Consider the following 20,545-nt stretch of genomic DNA (forward strand, 5'->3'; position numbering starts at 1 on the left):
TTGGCTATACCAGAGGCTACAAATTGTATGTTCAACTGACCGATGATTTTTTTGTCAAAATATAAAGAATGTTTTTGTCTATCTACTCTACATCTTCATACAGAAAATTTTGGAATATTCCAAAGAAAGAACGCAATTAATTTCGAAATAAACTCTTCACAATAATGTGTAGATCATGCAAAGAAGTAACTTTCAGACGCAAAGTGGAAAAAACCCTCTCGCAACAACTACTTTCATATAAACATTGAATAACATAAAATAAAATATACTTTTGAAACAACTTCTTTTATATAAACATCGAATTATACAAAAATAGATTTTCCTATTCAGTTTTCACTCCAAACATGGAATTATGGAATTGAATCAGATATCATTAACAGGATTGCTACACAATGTAGTATATAGAAGAGGTAATGTTTCACTTACATGGAATACTGTCATCCTCAATGACGAATATCGATGTTTTGTTAAGAGACACTTACGACTTTATGTCAGGAATGAGGAATGAGTTGAATCTACTCGTATCAGTGACATTACGTAATGACATTAATTCGCTCATTTGATTTAATTCCAACTACAAAAGAAAAAAATACCTTCGAAACAACTTCTTTCATATGAACATTGAATTATAAAAAGCACTTTTTACTATTTAGTTTGTACTTCAAACATCCGTTATGAAATTGAATAAGATATCATTCACAAGACTGCTACACAATATGAAATTTCACTTATATCCTTGTCATCACTTGCATTATTGGCTTTTCAGCACCAATCTGGATAACATTTCAAAATGAAGCACTGAACTACTTCATAAATATACAACTTTATTTCACGCATTGATTAAATCTAATCATGCCATCGATGTCAGTACGTAATGATATTTAGTCGCTTATTTAATTTTATCCCAGCCATAGGAGTCTTGTTCAAATTGAAACGGGTATATTTAAGGAGAGATACATTTTTGAGAAAAAAGGGTTTTCGCTTTCCAAAAAAACAAGATTTCTATGGCTATTTATGGCTATTCCTATTCATTTTTTGAATAAATTGAGTTCTTCATCTTGTAATGTTAACCAGATTGGTGCTGAAGAGGCAATAAAGCAAGCATCTTATTCCGAAACAGTGTAGCCATCAGTGTACCATCAGTAGCCATCCTGTGAATGATATCTGAAACAAATCCAAAACGAATGTGTGGAGTACAAACTGAATAGAAAAAGTGTTTTGAATAATTCAATATCCATATGAAAGTAGTTGTTTCTAAAGTGTTTTTTCTTTCATATATTTCAATGTTTATAAGTTACTTCTTTGCATGATCTACACTCTTTGTAAAAACTTCATTTTAAAATTAATTGCTGTCCTCCTTTATTTGAAAGTTTTCCACAATTTTTTTGTGTGAAGATGGAGAAGTAGAAATCCAAAACCTTTCTTTTCAAAAAATTATTCTGTCCTAAAAATATACCTCTGTCAATTTATAAAGAATGTTCAAATTAAAAAAGATTTTTCAGGATATATTAGTTTGGGATAAAACCTTTTTGACTTTTTAAATCTCCTCTTCTCTATACAAAAAAAATGTAGAAAACTACCAAAGAAAGAAAGATATCAATTATGTTCAAAATAAACTTTTAACAAAGATGTGTTGTAGATCATGAATTCAAGTAGTGAAAAAGCTTCCTTTTCCTTTTCAATCAAAAAGGAATTCATATGACTGGGTATCATGACAAGAGTATTTCGACCTATAATGTTATCTTAAAACGGTGCTAATGAGGAGATAAGACAAGTGTTTTCTCCCGAAACTGCGAAGTGTACCATTAAAGATGATAGTGTTCCATGTAAGTTAAATCTTGTAATAATGCTATTTCATATTTTACGTTGAGTATTATTTCTATGAATAATATGTTTCAATTCCATAAAAAATATTCGGAGTTCAAACTGAATGAGAAATAGTGATTTTCGTGTTATTCAATGTCCATATGAAAGTAGTTGTTTTTTAAGAACTTTTCCTCCTCGTGTTCATGTGGAAGTAATTGTTCAAAGAGGTTTTTTCTTTCAGTTTGTATCTGAAAGAAACTTCCGTGTATAATCTAAATATCTTTGTTAAGAGTTTTCATTGTAGTTATGTTCTATCATTGGGAAGTTTTTGTTGAAAAATTGCTTCACAAATTTGAATTTGAAAAAAAAGTTCTCATTTTTCAATAAAAGTTATTTGATGATCCTATTTCAGATGCCTATCGATCATTATTCCAAAGGAGTTGGTTTATACCGATTTCGGAATCTCTCACCACCACTGAACCTAGAAATGACCTTGACCTTACAGCCAAGATGACTTTGGGCATGACCTTGAACGGTCTTGACAAAGTGACTGAACGACCTTCAGCAATGTCATTGTTGAGATAACTTCACGTATATCTCTCGTCCACATTATAAGTTTTGTTTAAAAGAGGGGCCACTCACAAGAGTTAGTTTAATATCGAGCATACTTTTCTGCAAATATGTATTTGCAAATATTGCAAATTCCATCTCTTAGGCATATAGGGTCATTTTTGTGATGGATGCTTGATGTATTTTTGTGACAAACGAAAATCATTGCAACATCATTTGAATGAATATTACTGGAGTTTTATCCCAACTCAAAACCGTTATTTTTAACACCTCGACACGTGTTTCAATCACCAAGTGACTGTCTTCAAGAGGAAGATTGTACTTGAAGATGATCACTTGGTGATTCAATTACTTGTCGAAGTGTTAAAAATAACTGTTTAGTGTTAGGATAAAACTCCAGTAATTATCATTATTACACCAAAGGTTTAAAACAGTGCATCACAGTTGAATGATTGCAATTTTATATCTCTCACAATCCCGACAAGGCAAATCTATACTAGAAAATATATTGAAGCCTATATTCTGGAGCCTATAAACACAAATGATTCAAATCCTTCACTGATAAATCATTCATCCATAAGCGTTACTTAATCTCATACCGGAACCATTACTGTTTAGATGATTCAGCCCCAATTTTTTACTTCTTATTTGAATGCAATCAGCATGTTCTAACGATTACAAATAGGCGAATTATCATGTTTATCTCAATGGCTATGTCGTAGAAGTAGACATCCATGACCCTGAATAAATTCACGATACCTACTCCTTCAGATTTATCATTCCTTGGCAAAAGCGTCATTCCACCTGATTCGAATTCAAAAATACCCAATTTGATACTCTATTGAAAATGGTTTGATAGTGATTAGGATCATAAAGTTATCTAATCTAAAAAAATATGTCAGTTCAAATACCCTAACGAGAAATCAAGCGACAAATTTGACTCATAAAAATATTTTTTTAAATCAGAATAAACACAGTATTTATAAAAACAATAGAGAACTTGAATAATAGGAATGACACTTGACTTGTGAACCATTTGGAATCTACAGGTGCGAATGTCCTTATAATTTGACCCAATTAGAACTTTGTAGCCAGTCATATAGGTAGGTAGAAGTAAAATAAATTATAAAAAGCTTCTGCGTATCTCAAATTCAGTATTCCCGATTTTTCTAAAACAGTCTGTTCTATAAGTTCATAAAGATTATTATGGATAGGTCTATAACTAAACCAATTTTGGGGATGTTACAAGAAATGCTTACAGCGAAAGCATTTTTGAAATGGTTACATGATGTATACTCTCATGTTTGATAAAGTGACATTGACTTAGAACTGAACTTTACCGAAGCAGTTCTGAGGTGAATTTCCGGTATCTTTTCACAAACTACACCTAACGATTTGATCTTCACAAACTTAATTTTCAAAAAATATCACATGTAGTGTAGTGTATGACATACTGAGTATATTATAAACTACGAAAAACCTATAGTGAGAGCGAAACGTGATATTTTTTGAAATGTTTGTGATATTTTTGTGAAGATCAAATCGTTAGGTTAGTTTGTGAAATAACTATTGGTCTTCATCTAGTGACGACCGATTTAATCAGAAAATTCAGATATCTTATCAATGCTTCAGACCTGTATCTAATCGGTGGATTCGGATGATAAATTGGATCTACTGATAAATCTATACCCGTGTCAAAAATTTTCAATTGAAAAAATATACTATTTGTATTCCTATTTTTGCTTTAGTGAATTTCGGCTATATAGTATATATTGATTATGAAATAAAATGCATGAATGTTTCATTCCAATTCCATGACAAAGCGTTGAAGGAATATGTACTATTTTGCGAAGTTTTGGAAAAGATAATATAAATGGATTCAAACTCAAACGTAAAACGCTTGAGAAAGCTATTGTATAGCGAAACACGTGTCGCGGTTTTTGTAAAACCTTTTATAGTGAAAAATCATACAATAAACTGTATTAATGAGTTTTAATATGGATTTTCATCAAGTTTTGGCCAGTTCTATTCAATTATAAATGGATTTGGCCATAAGACGCCGTCCATCTTTGACCTTGAAACAACTTGACGTTACATAATCCAGGGTTGCTTTGGAGAATGTCTTTCGATTTTGACCTTGAATGAACTTTACGTCACGCGACTTAAAGTAACGTTGAGAGTGTTTGATTTGATCTTGACCAATTTACAAATGCGTTATAAACGGCAAGGTGACTTCTAGAGTGCGTTATTGGTTTGACTTTGAATGACCTTCAGTCAATTTAAGTTTGATGGCACAGCTACGTCACACAACTTTTAGGGAGTGACTTTGAGCGTGCGGGATTCCACCTTGAATGGCCTTAAATCGCGTCACATATCTTGCTCAAGGTGACTTTCGGAGTGCGTTTTTAGACTTTAAACGACCTTCACCAAATCACACTGTTATATGATTTTGAAGACGCAACTGAGTCGCTTCGAATATGTACTCGATTGACGTTAAACACATAGCCCGTCATAAAGAAGTTGTCCCCCTCTCCTGTTACAGAGTTCTATAAAGGTTTGTCGTAATAGAAGTGTTCCCAAGTGACAGCGAGTATTTCCCCTGAAGTATACCTACTGAGCAATCCAGTTGAAAATATTCTATATTCTACAATAATTTTCACCGATTTTTCATCAACGTTTTATGGGGCAACAATCTGAAAAAATATGAAAATTATAATGGAGAACTTTATACAGGTGTACAAAGGGCAAACTTTTTAGTTTATCCGAGAAGTTACTGCATTTTTCACAAATAAAAATGTTCTATTCATTAGTAACTTGTCGTGTTTAATAATTTTGCCTATTAAAAATAGCTAAGAAATAATACAATACTTACCTTACGTTTCGGAAACCAAACGCTGCCCCGTCTTCAGGTGCTCTCCGATATCAGTCTGTTACCATTTCGGCACTATCCAAATTTTTTTTCAAGACGGGTAGCCAAGTACGATCTATTTCTGAGGAGCTGTTCGAAATACAATTCTCTACAGATATGAAAATATACGACGATTCTTTTAATTTACATCTCTTAGAGTGAGATTCATAATCATTCTCGTATTGTTCAATTCAACTCGTTGTTCACTGTCTGATGTTGAAATGTGTTCTGACAATTTAGATTCTGTCAAAAATTTGAATAGTGGGTGTATTAAATCGAATGTTTCAGAAGTCTATCAACAACATTGACATAATTCAAATTTCAAAACTTCTTTGACATCTGTCGAAGAAGTTGAGAAATAAATAATCAGCAAAGGAATAACTGTATATATTAAAAAACTTTTTGTCCATTTATAAAGACCGAGGCAGATTTTGGCCTCCTAAACGTTAAGTATTGTATTATTTCTTTGTGAAAAATACTTTGATTTTACACAGTAACTTATCGGGATAAATTAAAATGTTTTTCCTTTCTACACCTGTATAATGTTCTCCAGATTGTGAAAGGTGAAAATACCCAAAAAAAGTCGATAAAAAATTGATTATCCTCCACAAAAAATTACTTTCGTGCAATTTCACCATATTTGAAATTGATTATTTGGAATCTTATATTGCAATAATGCAGCAAACTGAGGCTATGAAGCATATACCTTATAACCCACACTGACTATAGATAAAAGTTATATAATTGAAAAAATGTCAATGCTGGGCCACGCGATATGATAAATCCATCCAACTATTGGGTTGTTTCAAAAGGTTTTGTCCGTTTTTATGAGTCTACTTCAAACTGTAATATCTCAGTGAAAACTTATTCAATTCAATCGAAACCAACGTCATTTGAATCACTGCACTTTTGCCAACGTAACACAAGTCGATTAAGTCAGTCAGAATAAAAATTATGTGCTCGAGATTCGATGAAGTCGACGAAGGCCGGTTTTGCCTGGTCCTGATTGGCAAAGGTTCAGTTGGTGGGAAAATTACCGAAGTGCTTGAAAATGTGGATGGCTAGAAGTCTGGTGATGATTTGGCCCGGTTGAAGAAAGTTATAGTGGAATACACCAGCCGCTGAGCACCATACAGTAATCAAGGTCTTTTTGGTGTGTTTTAGCCTTTGGGAGGGCCTGGGTGGTTCATCGGTGTCCAACCACTGTCCTGAACGTCTTTTGTTGTAAAGTATCCACTTTTCATCACACGTGACGCAAAGCAAAGAACACACCTCGAAACGTGACAATTTGTATCGATCATTCAAAACGTGGGGCACCCATTTTTCAAGCTTTTCGATCTTTCCAAAACGTTTCAAACCATCAAAAACCGCATGGGGGTGACGCCCCGTTCTTCCGCCATCCCACGCACTGTTTGTGATGGGTCAGTCTTTACCAAGGTAATCAAATCCTCGTCCTAGAGTACTGTAGGTCGACCATTTCGAGATGAAACGAAATTTCGCAAACCAACGTCGACCAGTGCGTTCATTAACACTGTCATTGCTGTTTCGGCAGCACTCTTGTTCAATATCAATTTTTAGATGAAAATTGGGCGAAATATTATATAGTAATAAGCGAAAATTGAGCAAAATAATGAAATTTGTAAAATAAAAAGAACATCATCAATGTATAGAGTAAAAAAATTCTTTATTGATCAATATACAGGGTGTTTCAAATTCGATCCTCGCCATTGGGATCTCGGAAACTATGAGAGATACGAAAATAGTTAAATTGGGGCAATATGCCGTTGAGAAAGTTCTGAAATTCCGAGTATATCTGGAGATATCCGGAAAAAACAGAAATTTCGGAAAATGGTTTTAATTTTTTTCTGGCTGTATTTTTCGAAGGATTTGAAAATAAATTGCACTTCCACGTTGCCACTTTTTCCTTGCTACATAATGGTGTTTTCAGATCTGCTATCCGACGTTTCGTCTTCCGACAACCATCCTCAACTTTATTTTTTCTTATAGAACTTGAGGTCGAATTTCTCGGAACTGCTTGGGTTGTTTATGTTCCAAATGTGTTCGTTATTTTGGTTGAATATCCCATAATTCGTAAAAGTACTTTCATCTGTCCAAATTACATTTTCCAGTAAAACAGGAAAATCAGGTCGTCTTATTAGCCAATCACAAAATTCTAATCGCATTTCAGGATCACCTGGAAGCAATTTTTGCAATATGTATCCTGGTGGATGAGAGTTGTGACACTATATCCAAAGTATGGCTTCCAAAACGAATTACCAAACAATTCCGAAAGAAATTTTTGAGAATATAAACTTATCAAAAATTAAACTCATGATCACATAGATTGGACAGAACTCTCGAAATTTTCCGGTGCTAAGACATGGTTAAATTCAATTTGCCAGAATATTTATTTTATTCCGTTTCAGCATGATTTCAATAATAGTGAAAGCGGGCATTATCCAGAAGCGACATGTTTGGATACTGACAAAGCAATGATGCCTTGTAAAATGAACAACATAAGCTGAAAGGCGTCGCATACGTCAAACTATGCATCAATATCTGCTCTATCGCTGATGAAGTCCATCGAGTTCTGGAGTCGAGACATACGTTATGACCTTATTGTCACAGCCTTCATCTGTAAAAAATATGGCTCTGGAGTGATCAATTTATATGAATATTGCCAGCAGATGATTGAAGTAGACCTGACGCTCTTTTTACATCCCGTCTACCCTTATCTATCGAAGTAAATGTTGGAGAAATATCAAATGGAAAGTGAAGGTACATCAGAGGATAAGAGAAAGAACATGTCTTATTGTAAATATATATATATGTAAAATGAATCGATTAGCTATGAAGGGGGACAGTGAGTTTTCCAATGCCACTCCTTTGTGCTGCAGTTGTTGAACTGGAAACAATTCTATAACTTGCAAATTTTTGTGAGTTGTATGTAATCTTCGATTACCTCTCCACCAATGCCATTGAACATTAGATCCTTCAAATACTTATTCACTACTTTCTGCTATAAGGACACTCTGAAACAACGAGAATACATTAAGTGATATCGTCATAAAACTGTGAATTCCTTCAATCTATTCCATACATATTCTCCAGTGCCGTTGTGATATTTAGACAAGTTGATGTGAACCTCAGCCGCATTCATTCTGATCTCCTGTCACCTGATGTGACATTTGAGCAATTTCAAAAAACAAAATGTTCGGAAGATAAATATGGATTTTTAGTCATAAATAAAGATAGATAGCTTTTATATATCCTCAACATTTTTTAGGCGATTGACACAAATCAAACATACTTAGTTACTCAAAGTGTCACTTCAATTATATTATGAAGGGAAAAAGTTATAACAAATTTGGCCTGAAAAGAAACCTAACGTAGGTAACGGAAACTCAACTCATCAAGGGTAGCCATATTGTTGATCAATCAGCACTCGAAAGGATCTATCAACCGTAATAACACCCTTGAAAGCAATATTGTTCAACACTGCGTCACCTCAGATCAATCAGATAGTTCTGTAAAGTTCAGGAAAAAGAGCTACACCACTTCATATAAGAACTATAATCAAGAGTGAATTCAAATTCAAGAATCTGATGAAGAACAAAATAATTTTTCATTCAATAATAATTTAAAATTGATACGAGTATAACTGGTCGATAGTTTTTCATATCACTTTTGTCTTCTTCAAAAAATAGTTTTATTATCTGAACTTTCAATAAATTTGGAAATATTTCTGTATGTATTTGTTAGATGAGTTATGGGTTAACAATTTTTTCAAGGTTTATATAAAAACCTTGTTGATTTTCAAAGTTGAAGCCTGGATTTTTTTCCCTTGCATGCAGTTAATTTTGAAGAAAAAACAGTTGCTAAAAATGTTCAATTTCAATTTTCCATTTTCACAAACAGAGATGAAGACATAAATGAAGCATTGCATATGAGAGTTGATGTTAGTGAGTGGAGCATTTTATCTGCATACCTAAAACGTAATAGTGCATTTCATGTGAAAGAATGCAAATCGAAGAGAAATATATATTATGTAAAATAATAAATCACGTGGTTGAGTGTAAAATAAACTTTATTCAACAATAAGTTACAATGGTACTTCTATCACCAAAATACGTATAAAGTTTTCATCATTGTCAATTGTGGGAAATATAAAATACGCCATCCTGTCCTAGAACTGAATTATGTTGAAAATACCCATCCGAGATATTAGTTGCGACAAAACTAATGGTTAATCAATCATGTGAAAAAACGTTTTACAAATACATGAAAATAGCAAACGCATCTACATTTGGTCCCAAAAAAGATGTTATTTGAATGATACATACTAGTAGATTTTTTGTGAAATTTTAGAACCATTTCAAAATCTGAAACACACTCTGAATGTACCAATTAATTTGATTCCAATCTAGAAATCCTGGAGTTTTTCTCGCATATCATTTAACCATTTGAAGAAATATGTATTTGCATACATATGAGGAATATGTAATCTCAAATATATTTGTATGAACACTACAAAATTACAAACTTTCGAATAACTTAATTGTCATGGAATGAAATTACCATTTTTGTAATTAATATATAATAAAAGGGTGTTTAAACATATTTTTATTCTATATATAAAATTATACAAATAATTTCATACATTATTTATTAACTAGTAAATTTTAAATCATGATAATAATTTTTCCAAATACTAATAATTTGCTGGAAAGATACCTTCTGATTAATTCAGCTCTAACATTATACCCTAGCTTTCATCTCATGTGACATGGCTTTATTCTATGAAATGTCATGAATTACTCAAACTTCACAGTATGTAGATGATATAAAGTAAATAAAATCTGACATCTTACGATCCATTGTTCGAGTCACAAAAATAACATATGTAACAACGGTTTTACATATACCAAACTATCCAATGTCCTTCAAATATGGTTTAGTATAAAATTGCCTCACAAGAAGAAATACAAATTGTCTTGCATTATGAAGAGAGTTCTTTGAATCCTGTATCTGAAAAAAAAAAGTAATTTTCCATAAAAATATTTCAATATTTATATTCGAAAAATCTACTCAAATCAAAATATACTTTATTGTCAGAAGATTTGACAAAGTCCAAGAAATACAATGTTAATATAGAAAAAGTACTAAATAAGTATAAATTTAGATATAAAAAAGTTCCAAAAATGTATAAATGTGAATATAAAAAAAAGTTTTAAAAATAGGTTCGTTCCAACCAGCGTCAGAAACAGTTTCTGACAGTCAGGATTCTGCGCAGTAATGTGATTGCGTTCCAACTTGAGTTTCCAACCATTAGTAAACTATCAGTTTTCTGTTCCATCCAAGATTCAAACCTGTTCGAAATCTATCAGAATGGTTTGAGGATTATCTTCTAACCATCAATCTGACGCATGCGTATTCCGTATTACTGTTTCTGTTTTATGTTCATGCAACTTACAAACAACATAACCTGCAAAAATTGTTATAAAATAAATTATGTATTTGCTCGCCCAGGAAAAATTGGGAATTCTTTAAGTGAACCTATAAAATGAACATCTTTAATTACACAAATTAATTATTGCGGTGACCTCCCAGTTCCATGTTGATAAGTAAATAGAATAGAGATATAAAATACTGCAACTTTCTTTTACTCTCCAGGAATACACTTGATTAGATTTACTTTTAAAGAATTGAAGGGGTTATATTTTTGGGAGTGACATTCGTTGTGGAATGTTTGAAATACAAACTGAGTAGAGAAAAGTATCTTCTGTATAATTCAGTGTTCATATAGAAGTATTTGTTTCGAAAGAATTTTTTTTTCTTTCGTGTAATTCAATGTTTATATGAAATTAGCTGTTTCAGGAGGACATTCTTTCAGTTTGTGTCTGAAAGTTACTTCTTTGCATGATCTACACATCCATGATCTACACATTCAAATTGATTACTTCCTTCCTTTCTTTGGAAGATTCCCTCATCCCCTTTTTTTGAATTAAGATGGAGTAGTAGAAAGCCAAAAACTTTCTTTCCCAAATTATTTTTGAAGGTTATGTTGAAATTCCATGCCAAACTTCAGTTGAACTATCAGCTGTTCCAATCAGAAATTTCAAATTAATCAGAAACCAATATTTACCAGACATGCGCGTTGTCAACGATTTACTAACAGTTGGAAATCTGTTTGTGACTCAAGGTTGGAACGAACCTAATGTATTGATAAAATACCACCATGTATAAAGTGACAGTACAAAGAATAAATTGCTAATATATTGTTAAAAGGATTTGCTAAAATACTCTTCCAAACTGTAATAGGGTCTATCAACAAGAAGGTTTTTCACCGCCTTTTTGAAATGAATGTTGCTTAGATTTGCACTGTAATATCAATACAGAAGAGAGAAGGGATGAGTTGCATACTCCCCAAAAAGGTATTCCATAACGTAGTCGAGATTCAATAAGTGCATGGTAAAAAGTCTTTGCGATATGGAAACCCAACTCATTTGAAACCACTCCCACTGCATAACATCCGGAGGAGATCTTACTCTTGAGTTATTTAAGGTGCTCATCAAATTTCAGCCTACTATCAATGAATACACCGAGAAATTTTGTGTTTAATTTATTTTGTAATATGGCAGCGTATATTGAAATTTCATCAAGCGAACATTTGAATGATATTATATTCATTTTGTATCCATTGAGAGAGAGTAAATTTGCATCGCACCAGCTCTTCACCTTCTTCAATTCGGATGATATTATTTTATTTAGCTCCACTGAGTTTTTTTTTTCCACAATATTATAGTATCATCCGCAAATAGAGTGAAACTACCAGATATTTCAATCATAGAGATGTCATTCATATATAGCAGAAATAGAATAGGGCCTATTACAGATTCAATGACCCTGTTCTCCGAGAGTTCCGTTGTCCTCACCATTTGACTCCGACCTCAAAGGTACGATTCGAACCAAGTGATCGTTACACCTCTACATCCATATTTATGAAGTTTTTTTAGTAAAATTTTATGATTGGCGCAATCAAACGCCATTGAAATATCGCAAAAAATTGCGACGGCTACTTCACCAGCATTCAATTCAGAGTAAATTTTATATACAAAAGAGAAGATAGCATAATTTGTATCTTTTTCCGTCCGAAACCCAAACTGGTTGTTGCTTATAATACAGTGCAGTTTTAAGAATTCATCTAAACGTACTTTGACTAATTTCTCAATAATTTTTGCTAAAGTCGTTATTAAGGAAATACAACGCAGATTGGAGGGATTATCTAAATCACCACCTTTATGTAGTGGAATGACAACGGAAGTCTTCAGAGAAGAAGGAAATGAGCCAGTTCTGAATGAGGTAAATTCAAGTAAGTGAGTGGTAAATTCAAAAGAATCTTAATGGAAATATCATCATATCCGGCCGTGTTTTTGTTTTTAATGTCATGAAGTGTTTTGAACAATTCATTAAGGTCAGTGTCATATAAAATAAGACTGTCCTGTGTTGTATTACTCAACTGTTTAGCAATAGAACAGTAGGATAGAACAGGATATATTAGGATTAGGACTATCATAAGTTATGATTAACATGTATTTCATTTCTTGATTGTTATTTTATTCACCCATTATTGATGATTTTCTAAATAGAAATTTATAAGACCAATATGCAGTATTCTTATAGTTTTTTCGTAAATCGAAATGGTATCTTGAGGATACATAGTAAATTAAACTGTTTTGTATGGTAGATTGGGCCAGCCCAAAATATAATATTCTGAGTATGTCAAAACTCGTGATTAAAGTCATAAAATGATAAACACCTGGTAAACAGACCGGACAAAAACTGATTATGGGACAGGATCTGGAATTTATTGAGTGAAATAAGTTCAGATTTCAGTTAACTGCTCGGTTAAAACTCATCAATTTTCCAGGATGAAATGTGTGCAATCTTATTATGCGCAAGGACAATAATTTGAGGCCTCAAAGAACAGTCAGCCTGCATTTGGGGCACTGATGAACCCAAAAGTGACATCAAGACTGGTCTGAAAATGCTTCGAAAAACTGAATAAACTGGAGGACATAAATATTTTGACTATATTGGATGCCAGAATTTGCATGGGCAACCAAAAAGCTGATGCGTGTGCTAGATACAGATCATCAATTCAATATGTAGGACTTGAACAAGCTTTGAAAGTACCAAAATCTTTGGTAGAAACCAGATTGGGAAGTGAGTTTATAAAAAACAAAGTGTACTGGGAAAAAATACCCGAGAACACACATAGGAAAACCTTCATAAAAGACCCTTCTGAAAATACAAGGAGGAACTGCTTATATACAGCAGAGATCGGCTCAGAAAAATGTTCTTAGACAGCTACTCACTGAACATTGCCACTGAGAGGACATCTGAACAGAGTAGGGCTGTACAACGAACACCTCAACTGCAGACCATGCAACAAAGGCATAGAAAACAGCTCATGTTTTGTATGAATGTGAAGCACTGGATCCAATAAGGGACCTGTATGAACGTTAGTTACCTATACAGTACTACACCTAGAAATTTCAAACACTCTGCTTTCTACTGTTTTTCGATTGACAGTCAGGTGCAGATTGGAATCTATCCTGTAACTTTTCAGAAATCAAATGGAGTATATACGAGTATGTATGGAATTATGTTAAGAAAGATATAAATTTTTAAAAAGAATTTTTTTGTTCTAGAAACTGGTCTGGAAAATCTACAAGATGTCATTTAAAATTCTTAAGCCACCTTCCATTCAAACTAGAGAAGATATTCAATTGTTTAATTGTTGGAAATATTAGCCTCAATAAACAGTTGAATAGCGACTTGTATAATAAATTCTTTTTCAGCCTTTATACATATATGACATCAAGTCAATATGCCATGTAGCGCTTTCCTTCTTTAGTCAGGCAAATAAATTGATAAAAATTTTCCATTAAAAAAATTCGTGTGATCAAAAATAATTCCCATATTTTCAGTTATTATTGATGTATTCCGGTATCATTCTCGTGTTTAGTATGATTTATGAATGGGTATGGTGAAAATATAACTTCACAATTTACACAACACTAACATTCAATGCTGACAGCTGTTTTATAACTCGCTCAGAAGATGGCACAGTATGTCGAAACAGCTGTTACCATTAAATGTTGGTGTTGTGTAAATTGTGAAGTATTATTTTCACCCTATCCATTCAATTAAAATGAATTTACACATATTCGAACCCAAAACTGTAGAACACGTGATTTATATGTCTCTCCTGTATCTTCAAAAGTAGCAAAACAAATTTGATTCCTGATTTCTCATTATTATAAAATACTTACTTGCTTGAGTGCCAATTCTGCACAATCCTTGATTTTTCCCTGAGAATGTCCAAAGTCCAGGGTCAGGAGCACTTTCACACATTCATTATTTCCGCCTGACTGACCTACTTTGGCAGGTGCATTAGGCTCTTTTCTGATCACCTGGGGCTCTCCTTTCATTTCTGGAAGCTGAGCCAAAACATAACCTAAAATGAAATCTTCGTAAATTTTCAAATTATTTGATTCACCCAATGATATACCTGCTAAAGCTCGACAAATAAATTTAAAATGGACCGACAATCCTTGTCTGCTCAGACCAATAGCACTCAACAATCCTCTGCCCCATTTGCTGGCACCTTTTTCCTCAGATATTTGTAACAATATTTGAGAAAACTTGTGCAAGACGGCGGCACAATAGGGCTCATCTTTTTGAGAATGTTGTAAGACCAACATGAGGAATCCACACCAAATCAGTGGCATTTTTTGTTCTGTTGAATCGCTGAAAAAATTAAAACAGTAAGACCTAGACCAAGTTTAATAGAGGCCGCCGAATATCGTATTTTTCATAAATTAGTCTTGGTTTGACAATTCTGAAACCCTCTTAACATTACCTACTTGATTTTTATACGCATCATCCAATCAAGACATAAATTCAATAAAGCTTCGGTGTCGCTGTATTTGGTTATTCTTTGTATAAAAATGGCATTAAGTGTTAATAAACAACCCTTATTCAGAATTGCTTGTTCTAATTCAGTCTGTTTTGATACCAGTATATTCAATAGTTCTGAGACTTCCCTCCAAGTGGTTTCAAACTTGTCTGAAACTGAAATAAAATAACAAAATTAAAAAAATATTTTCAGAATAGAAGATTCATTTTTTATTTACTACGAGTACATAGTGTTGCAGCTTTAAAACAATGAAAGTTCACTTTTGTAGCATTTATCGCTGCCACTATTTTCTCTTAATAATTTCCATGTTTCCAGTTGTTTATTGTTAGTATAACAGCTAACTAAAATAATTACGTTCTAATCAATTTCCAATAGTTTTTTATTTTTAGTATTTTCTTACTGATATGAGATGGAATCGACCAATACTTGATGAAAATCCATAAAGTATTCAATAAACACTTACTGAGACTTTCACTAAACTGTAAAAATTTCATAATGAAGGGTTTCTTGAATATATTTTCTGAGGTTTTATCGGCTTTTGTTCAATATTATCTGATACTTTCATATTTTGATAATACATTTTTTAATCATTCCGTATCCTGATCCAAAGTTTCATACTTTCAGCTTTAATATTCTGTAAAGAATATTGATTGAACATAACTAGAAGTTGTTTATAAAAGCAGATCATCAGCTATAGAAAACATATATCCTAATTTGCAATAACACACAAGTAACGAATTTGAACAAAATTATTCTTGTTACATTTTCTACCTCTTTGCTTACCTGCTTACTTTCAAAATTTTGAAATGCAATCAGAAAACTCTTCAATATCAAATATCAGATCAGCAAATAGTTTTTAAGGTTATCGATGTTGAAAATAAAAAATCAATTTTCTAATCAATAAATTACATATCTTGTCGAAGCCACTTTCAGGTTTGTTGTTCGTAGTTTGCAGATTTTTATGTCTGAAATTTCGTCTGCAGCTGAGTAGACATTATCAAAGGTGTGCTGTGAGGGGTAACTAGAGCACTTCGACCAATGTCTCATCTTTGATAGTTACGCAGTTGTAGACGAAACGTCAGGCATAATAACCCTCAGACCTAACCTAACCTAGAAAATATCTTAGATAGTTATTCCCGACTGTGAAAGTTATCACTCTTCAAGGTTATATGTTGTTATATTTTTGTTTTTTAATATCTAGGTACAAGTGTACATTTCGACATTTATTCAAATTCATACCTTATCAAGCTGACAGTGCAAGTAAAACTGAATATTCCAACACATTAGGTACAAAGTAATCTCAAATATCAATAAAACAAATCAATTTTTTAGTAATAATGATTATTCGGACGATTTCTGTATTTTAAGCTTGTTAATAAGTATCTAACTACAATATAATAGTATTAATAGACAGTAACACTAACAATTTTTAAATTACTGTAAGACTACAGCCATCAAAGTTAACTTCAATACATCAGTTTATCACTATGATTCCTCACCTATATTTAAGAAGTAACTGTTGATAGTAACCTCCAACACCTCACCAAGAATTTCATAATCTTTCACAGCCGATCCTAAGGTTCTCAACAGAGATTTAACAATAATTCCATTTCCAGGTTTGTTTTCAATCCATTTAATAAACGCTCCAAGAGACGCTTTACTGATATTGTCAATATTTAAAATACATTCTAGTTCTCTAAGTAACAGTAACATCTCTTCCTCATTACTTACTGCACACTCTAAATCATTGAGCTGCCTTGTTATGAGGAGATATATATCCCGCTCCTTTCTAGAAATGTTATTTTTGTTTCTATTGCTGTACACTGATAGTAATTTAATATAACTCTTAATATAAATCAGTCTCTTTGGCAAAGTTTCATTTGGCGTTGTAGATGTTTGACTGTTGTACGAGGCAACAGTTTTTAAAAAGCTGAAATTTAATATATTTATTAGTGGGGCGTTCAAACACTTATCATTAGAAAAAAATGGTAGCATGTTGGAACAGAAAGCGAGTTGCCAGTTAACAAAATTGAAATGCTCAACTAACCATAGATCACATCAAGGTAAACAAAAAAACAACTGAAATTCTTTATATGTATTGCTCTTTATCTGAACTAATCAAGGAGAATCATTGATTTTATAGAAATTATAAATATATTTTCAACTTCTCAGAATGATACATTGAAATAGTTTATCATCTTAGTATCAAAACCATTTTTGACTTTCTACTTCTTTATTCATATACGGAGAGTAGAGAACTTATCTATTATTGAAGAAGTAGAAAGTCAATAAGCGTATTTTACCAGAAACTAATTTCTCCTGAAAATTCCTCTTTTTCAATCACTTGCTTTCATTTGATTTGATTTATCGAAGGTATTCGATACAGTTTGCATGGATAAAATATAAAATTTCTACTACTAATACTTCATAAATTGGATCAAATCTTACATGACTGAAAGAATGTGTAATAATGAACTCTGTGATTCTCATGGTAAAAAAGTTCTGGGTTTTGAAAACAGATAAGGATTATTTTCCGAAATGTCAATCATCTAAAGAGAGTTGAGTATGGAAATTTTAGTTTTTGATCAATTATTATTTGTTGGCACAATTTTGAACGTAAGTTTTTTACTTATCAAACAATTCAGTACTTTAGGAATTTAGTTTTCCTCAGATTATCATTAATTGGTTGATTTTATTTTTTCAATATGGTAATTGGAATAGTAATTTGTAAAAAGATTGATGATACCAACATTTTTGCTATTGCAAATAATTTTTGAATTTATGAAATTACTGCTATTATAGATGCCACATTAACAATGTGAATTGATCGAAAAATACCTCGAGTACTTTCAAATTTCCAACCTTTGAATATCATTTCAAAGCTGTAAAAAAAAATTCAAGATGTATAAGAATTTCTTTCTAATGTTTTCTACCATGAATATCTGTTTCAATAACCAGTACTTATACTGCCAAATGTTATTAAACTCAGTCGGTACCTGAAATTATTAAGTGGTTGTCAGTCAATAAATATGACTTATGAAGAGCATCTAAATGAAGAGCATCTTATGAAGACCAAATGATTTGTTGTACACATTTATATGTATCCACCAGCAAAAAGTCAAGAAATTATAAATTATGAAAAATGAGGATTGAAACTTTCAATATTTTTTTTACCACTTTTAACGAATAACATTACTGCAGTTTCATCCTAGAATAGAATAGATTAGAATTTATTCATCATTAAAAATGTTACAATTGCATTGCATTACATAACACTTGTAAAATTTTATCAGACTAGTCAAACGTGAGCACTAGGCTATATATAAAATATAAATAAATACATACGTGTACATTACAAAAATAAAAGAAACGCATCTTATTGACTTATATTAGGAGATTAAAAATTCTTGCAAAGAATAAAATACATTGTTTGCTAGGCGACTGTATAGTCTCGATTTAATTGTTTCCAAATAGTTTGACTGCATGGTTATAATAAATGATGCCTTGATAACTCACAAGAGTCCTGTCCCACCGCCAAACGTGAGTAAGGTAGTCTCAATTCATTACCCCTTCATGTGTTGTAGTTATGGCACATATTATTTTTTTTATAGTGAGGTGTAGTGTAGGTTCTTACATGATTCTTTATACTGAAGTCCAGCTAGGCATCTTATCACTTTTTTTTTGAGTTTAAATGCTTTCATGGCATGAGCTTAGTTTCCCCAGAAGGGCAATCTGTAAGATAAAATAGACTGCACAAGTCCATAATATATTAATTTTAGCACTTCCATCGAGACAGTTCCACGTAATTGTTTCATTATAAAACATTTGCTGTTCAGTTTTGTTAGTATATTTTCTATTTGTACTTCCCATGTTAGATTTTGATCGATGGTTAGACCTAAATATTTGAAGTGACTTACATACTCAATGGACTTGCCATCCATTTTCATAAGAGGACAAAAATTATAGGAAATGTTTTTCCGCTGGAAAATCATAAATACTGTTTTGATGACATTGACTGTTAATCCATTATTTTTACACCACTTGGAGAATTCATGTGATACTGCATTTGCTGCTTGTACGGAAAGAGATAACTCGTTTCGTACCACCATTTGAGTTGTGTCATCTGCATAGATTATTGTTTTTTGTTGTGACATATTTGAATTTTCTATATCACTCATGAAGAGTATAAAAAGAATAGGAGCCAGGGTTGCAACCTACGGAGCTCCCATTGTAACAGAAGCATGATGTGACTACATCGAATTAATCATTACCACTTGTGTTCTATATTTTATATGAGTTAATTTTTCCAGGAGTAAGCTATGGTTCACCGTACCGAATGCTCTAGTTAAATCAAAAAATAAGCCAACTGGAATTTGCTTGTTATTAAGACTTGTATATATGCTATTGCAAAGTTTATTTATTGGTGTTGAAATTGATCTTTGCTGCCTTAAGCCATATTGGCAATTAGGAATAAGTTTGTGGTACTCGATGAAATTCACCAATCTCAGATAATAACTATAATCGATGACTTTTGCAACTTGTGATTGTAAGCAAACATTACGCTTGAGTTTTAGTGCCTTTATTTTCATTTATAGAGACCGACTTCGACATTTTAAGTGCTTCCGGATATATTCCTTCTATGAATGATTTATCTATTATATGCAATATAGGATAGCAAAATTATGTCACTTACAGTTCTTAAAGCTTTACCATGAATTTCATCTATTCCAGGCGTTGATGTTTTTGTCGTTTTCATAATTACATTTTGCACTTCAATATAGGTTGTAGGATGCAGAAATAATGAAATATTGGAAAGGGGGGATAACTTAAGTTCATCAATATTGGGGTTACCTTTTTCAATTCCCAGAAAAAATTCATTGAAGTGATTAACAATTCCAGACTTATCTGTAATAAGTTCATTATTGATAGTAAGCTCAAGTTTATTATTTATTATTGCGTTTTTTGAGTTATTCCTGATTTCATTAACGATTTTCCAGCTTTCCTTATTTATATTGTTTGAATTCAAAATTCTTTTGTTGATGTATTCTGCTTTGGTTTTTTTAATTAGTGCTTCATAAATATATTTGAGTTTTTTATATTTACTTTTTATAATTTCATTTGTAGTACTCCTGGCTAACTTAGAAAGATCACATACCATTTGATGTAATTCCTTGATTTTTCTGTCCTATGAGGACATTTTCAAACTTATACATTAAACTCAAATAAAAGTGGTAAGAAAACATAGAAAGTTTCAACTCTCATTCTTCATAATAATT

At 32.2% G+C, this 20,545-nt stretch overlaps 1 protein-coding gene across 1 annotated transcript in view; it reads right to left on the bottom strand.

The window, feature by feature from the left end:
* Window positions 1–9,353: 9,353 nt before the first annotated feature.
* Epg5 (ectopic P-granules autophagy protein 5) overlaps window positions 9,354–20,545 on the bottom strand; it is an 84,759-nt gene continuing 73,567 nt past the window's right edge. Inside the window, 5 exon segments of the mRNA XM_074182631.1 lie at window positions 9,354–10,312; window positions 14,623–14,807; window positions 14,862–15,100; window positions 15,217–15,424; window positions 16,769–17,199. Of these exon segments, the coding sequence (XP_074038732.1) occupies window positions 10,214–10,312; window positions 14,623–14,807; window positions 14,862–15,100; window positions 15,217–15,424; window positions 16,769–17,199 (1,162 nt within the window). The 3' untranslated portion in view covers window positions 9,354–10,213.

This window comes from Leptinotarsa decemlineata, unplaced genomic scaffold, assembly GCF_025532065.1.
Source record: "Leptinotarsa decemlineata unplaced genomic scaffold, Ldec_3_MD MMD2_tig00026328_RagTag_RagTag, whole genome shotgun sequence".
Taxonomy (NCBI): domain Eukaryota; kingdom Metazoa; phylum Arthropoda; class Insecta; order Coleoptera; family Chrysomelidae; genus Leptinotarsa; species Leptinotarsa decemlineata.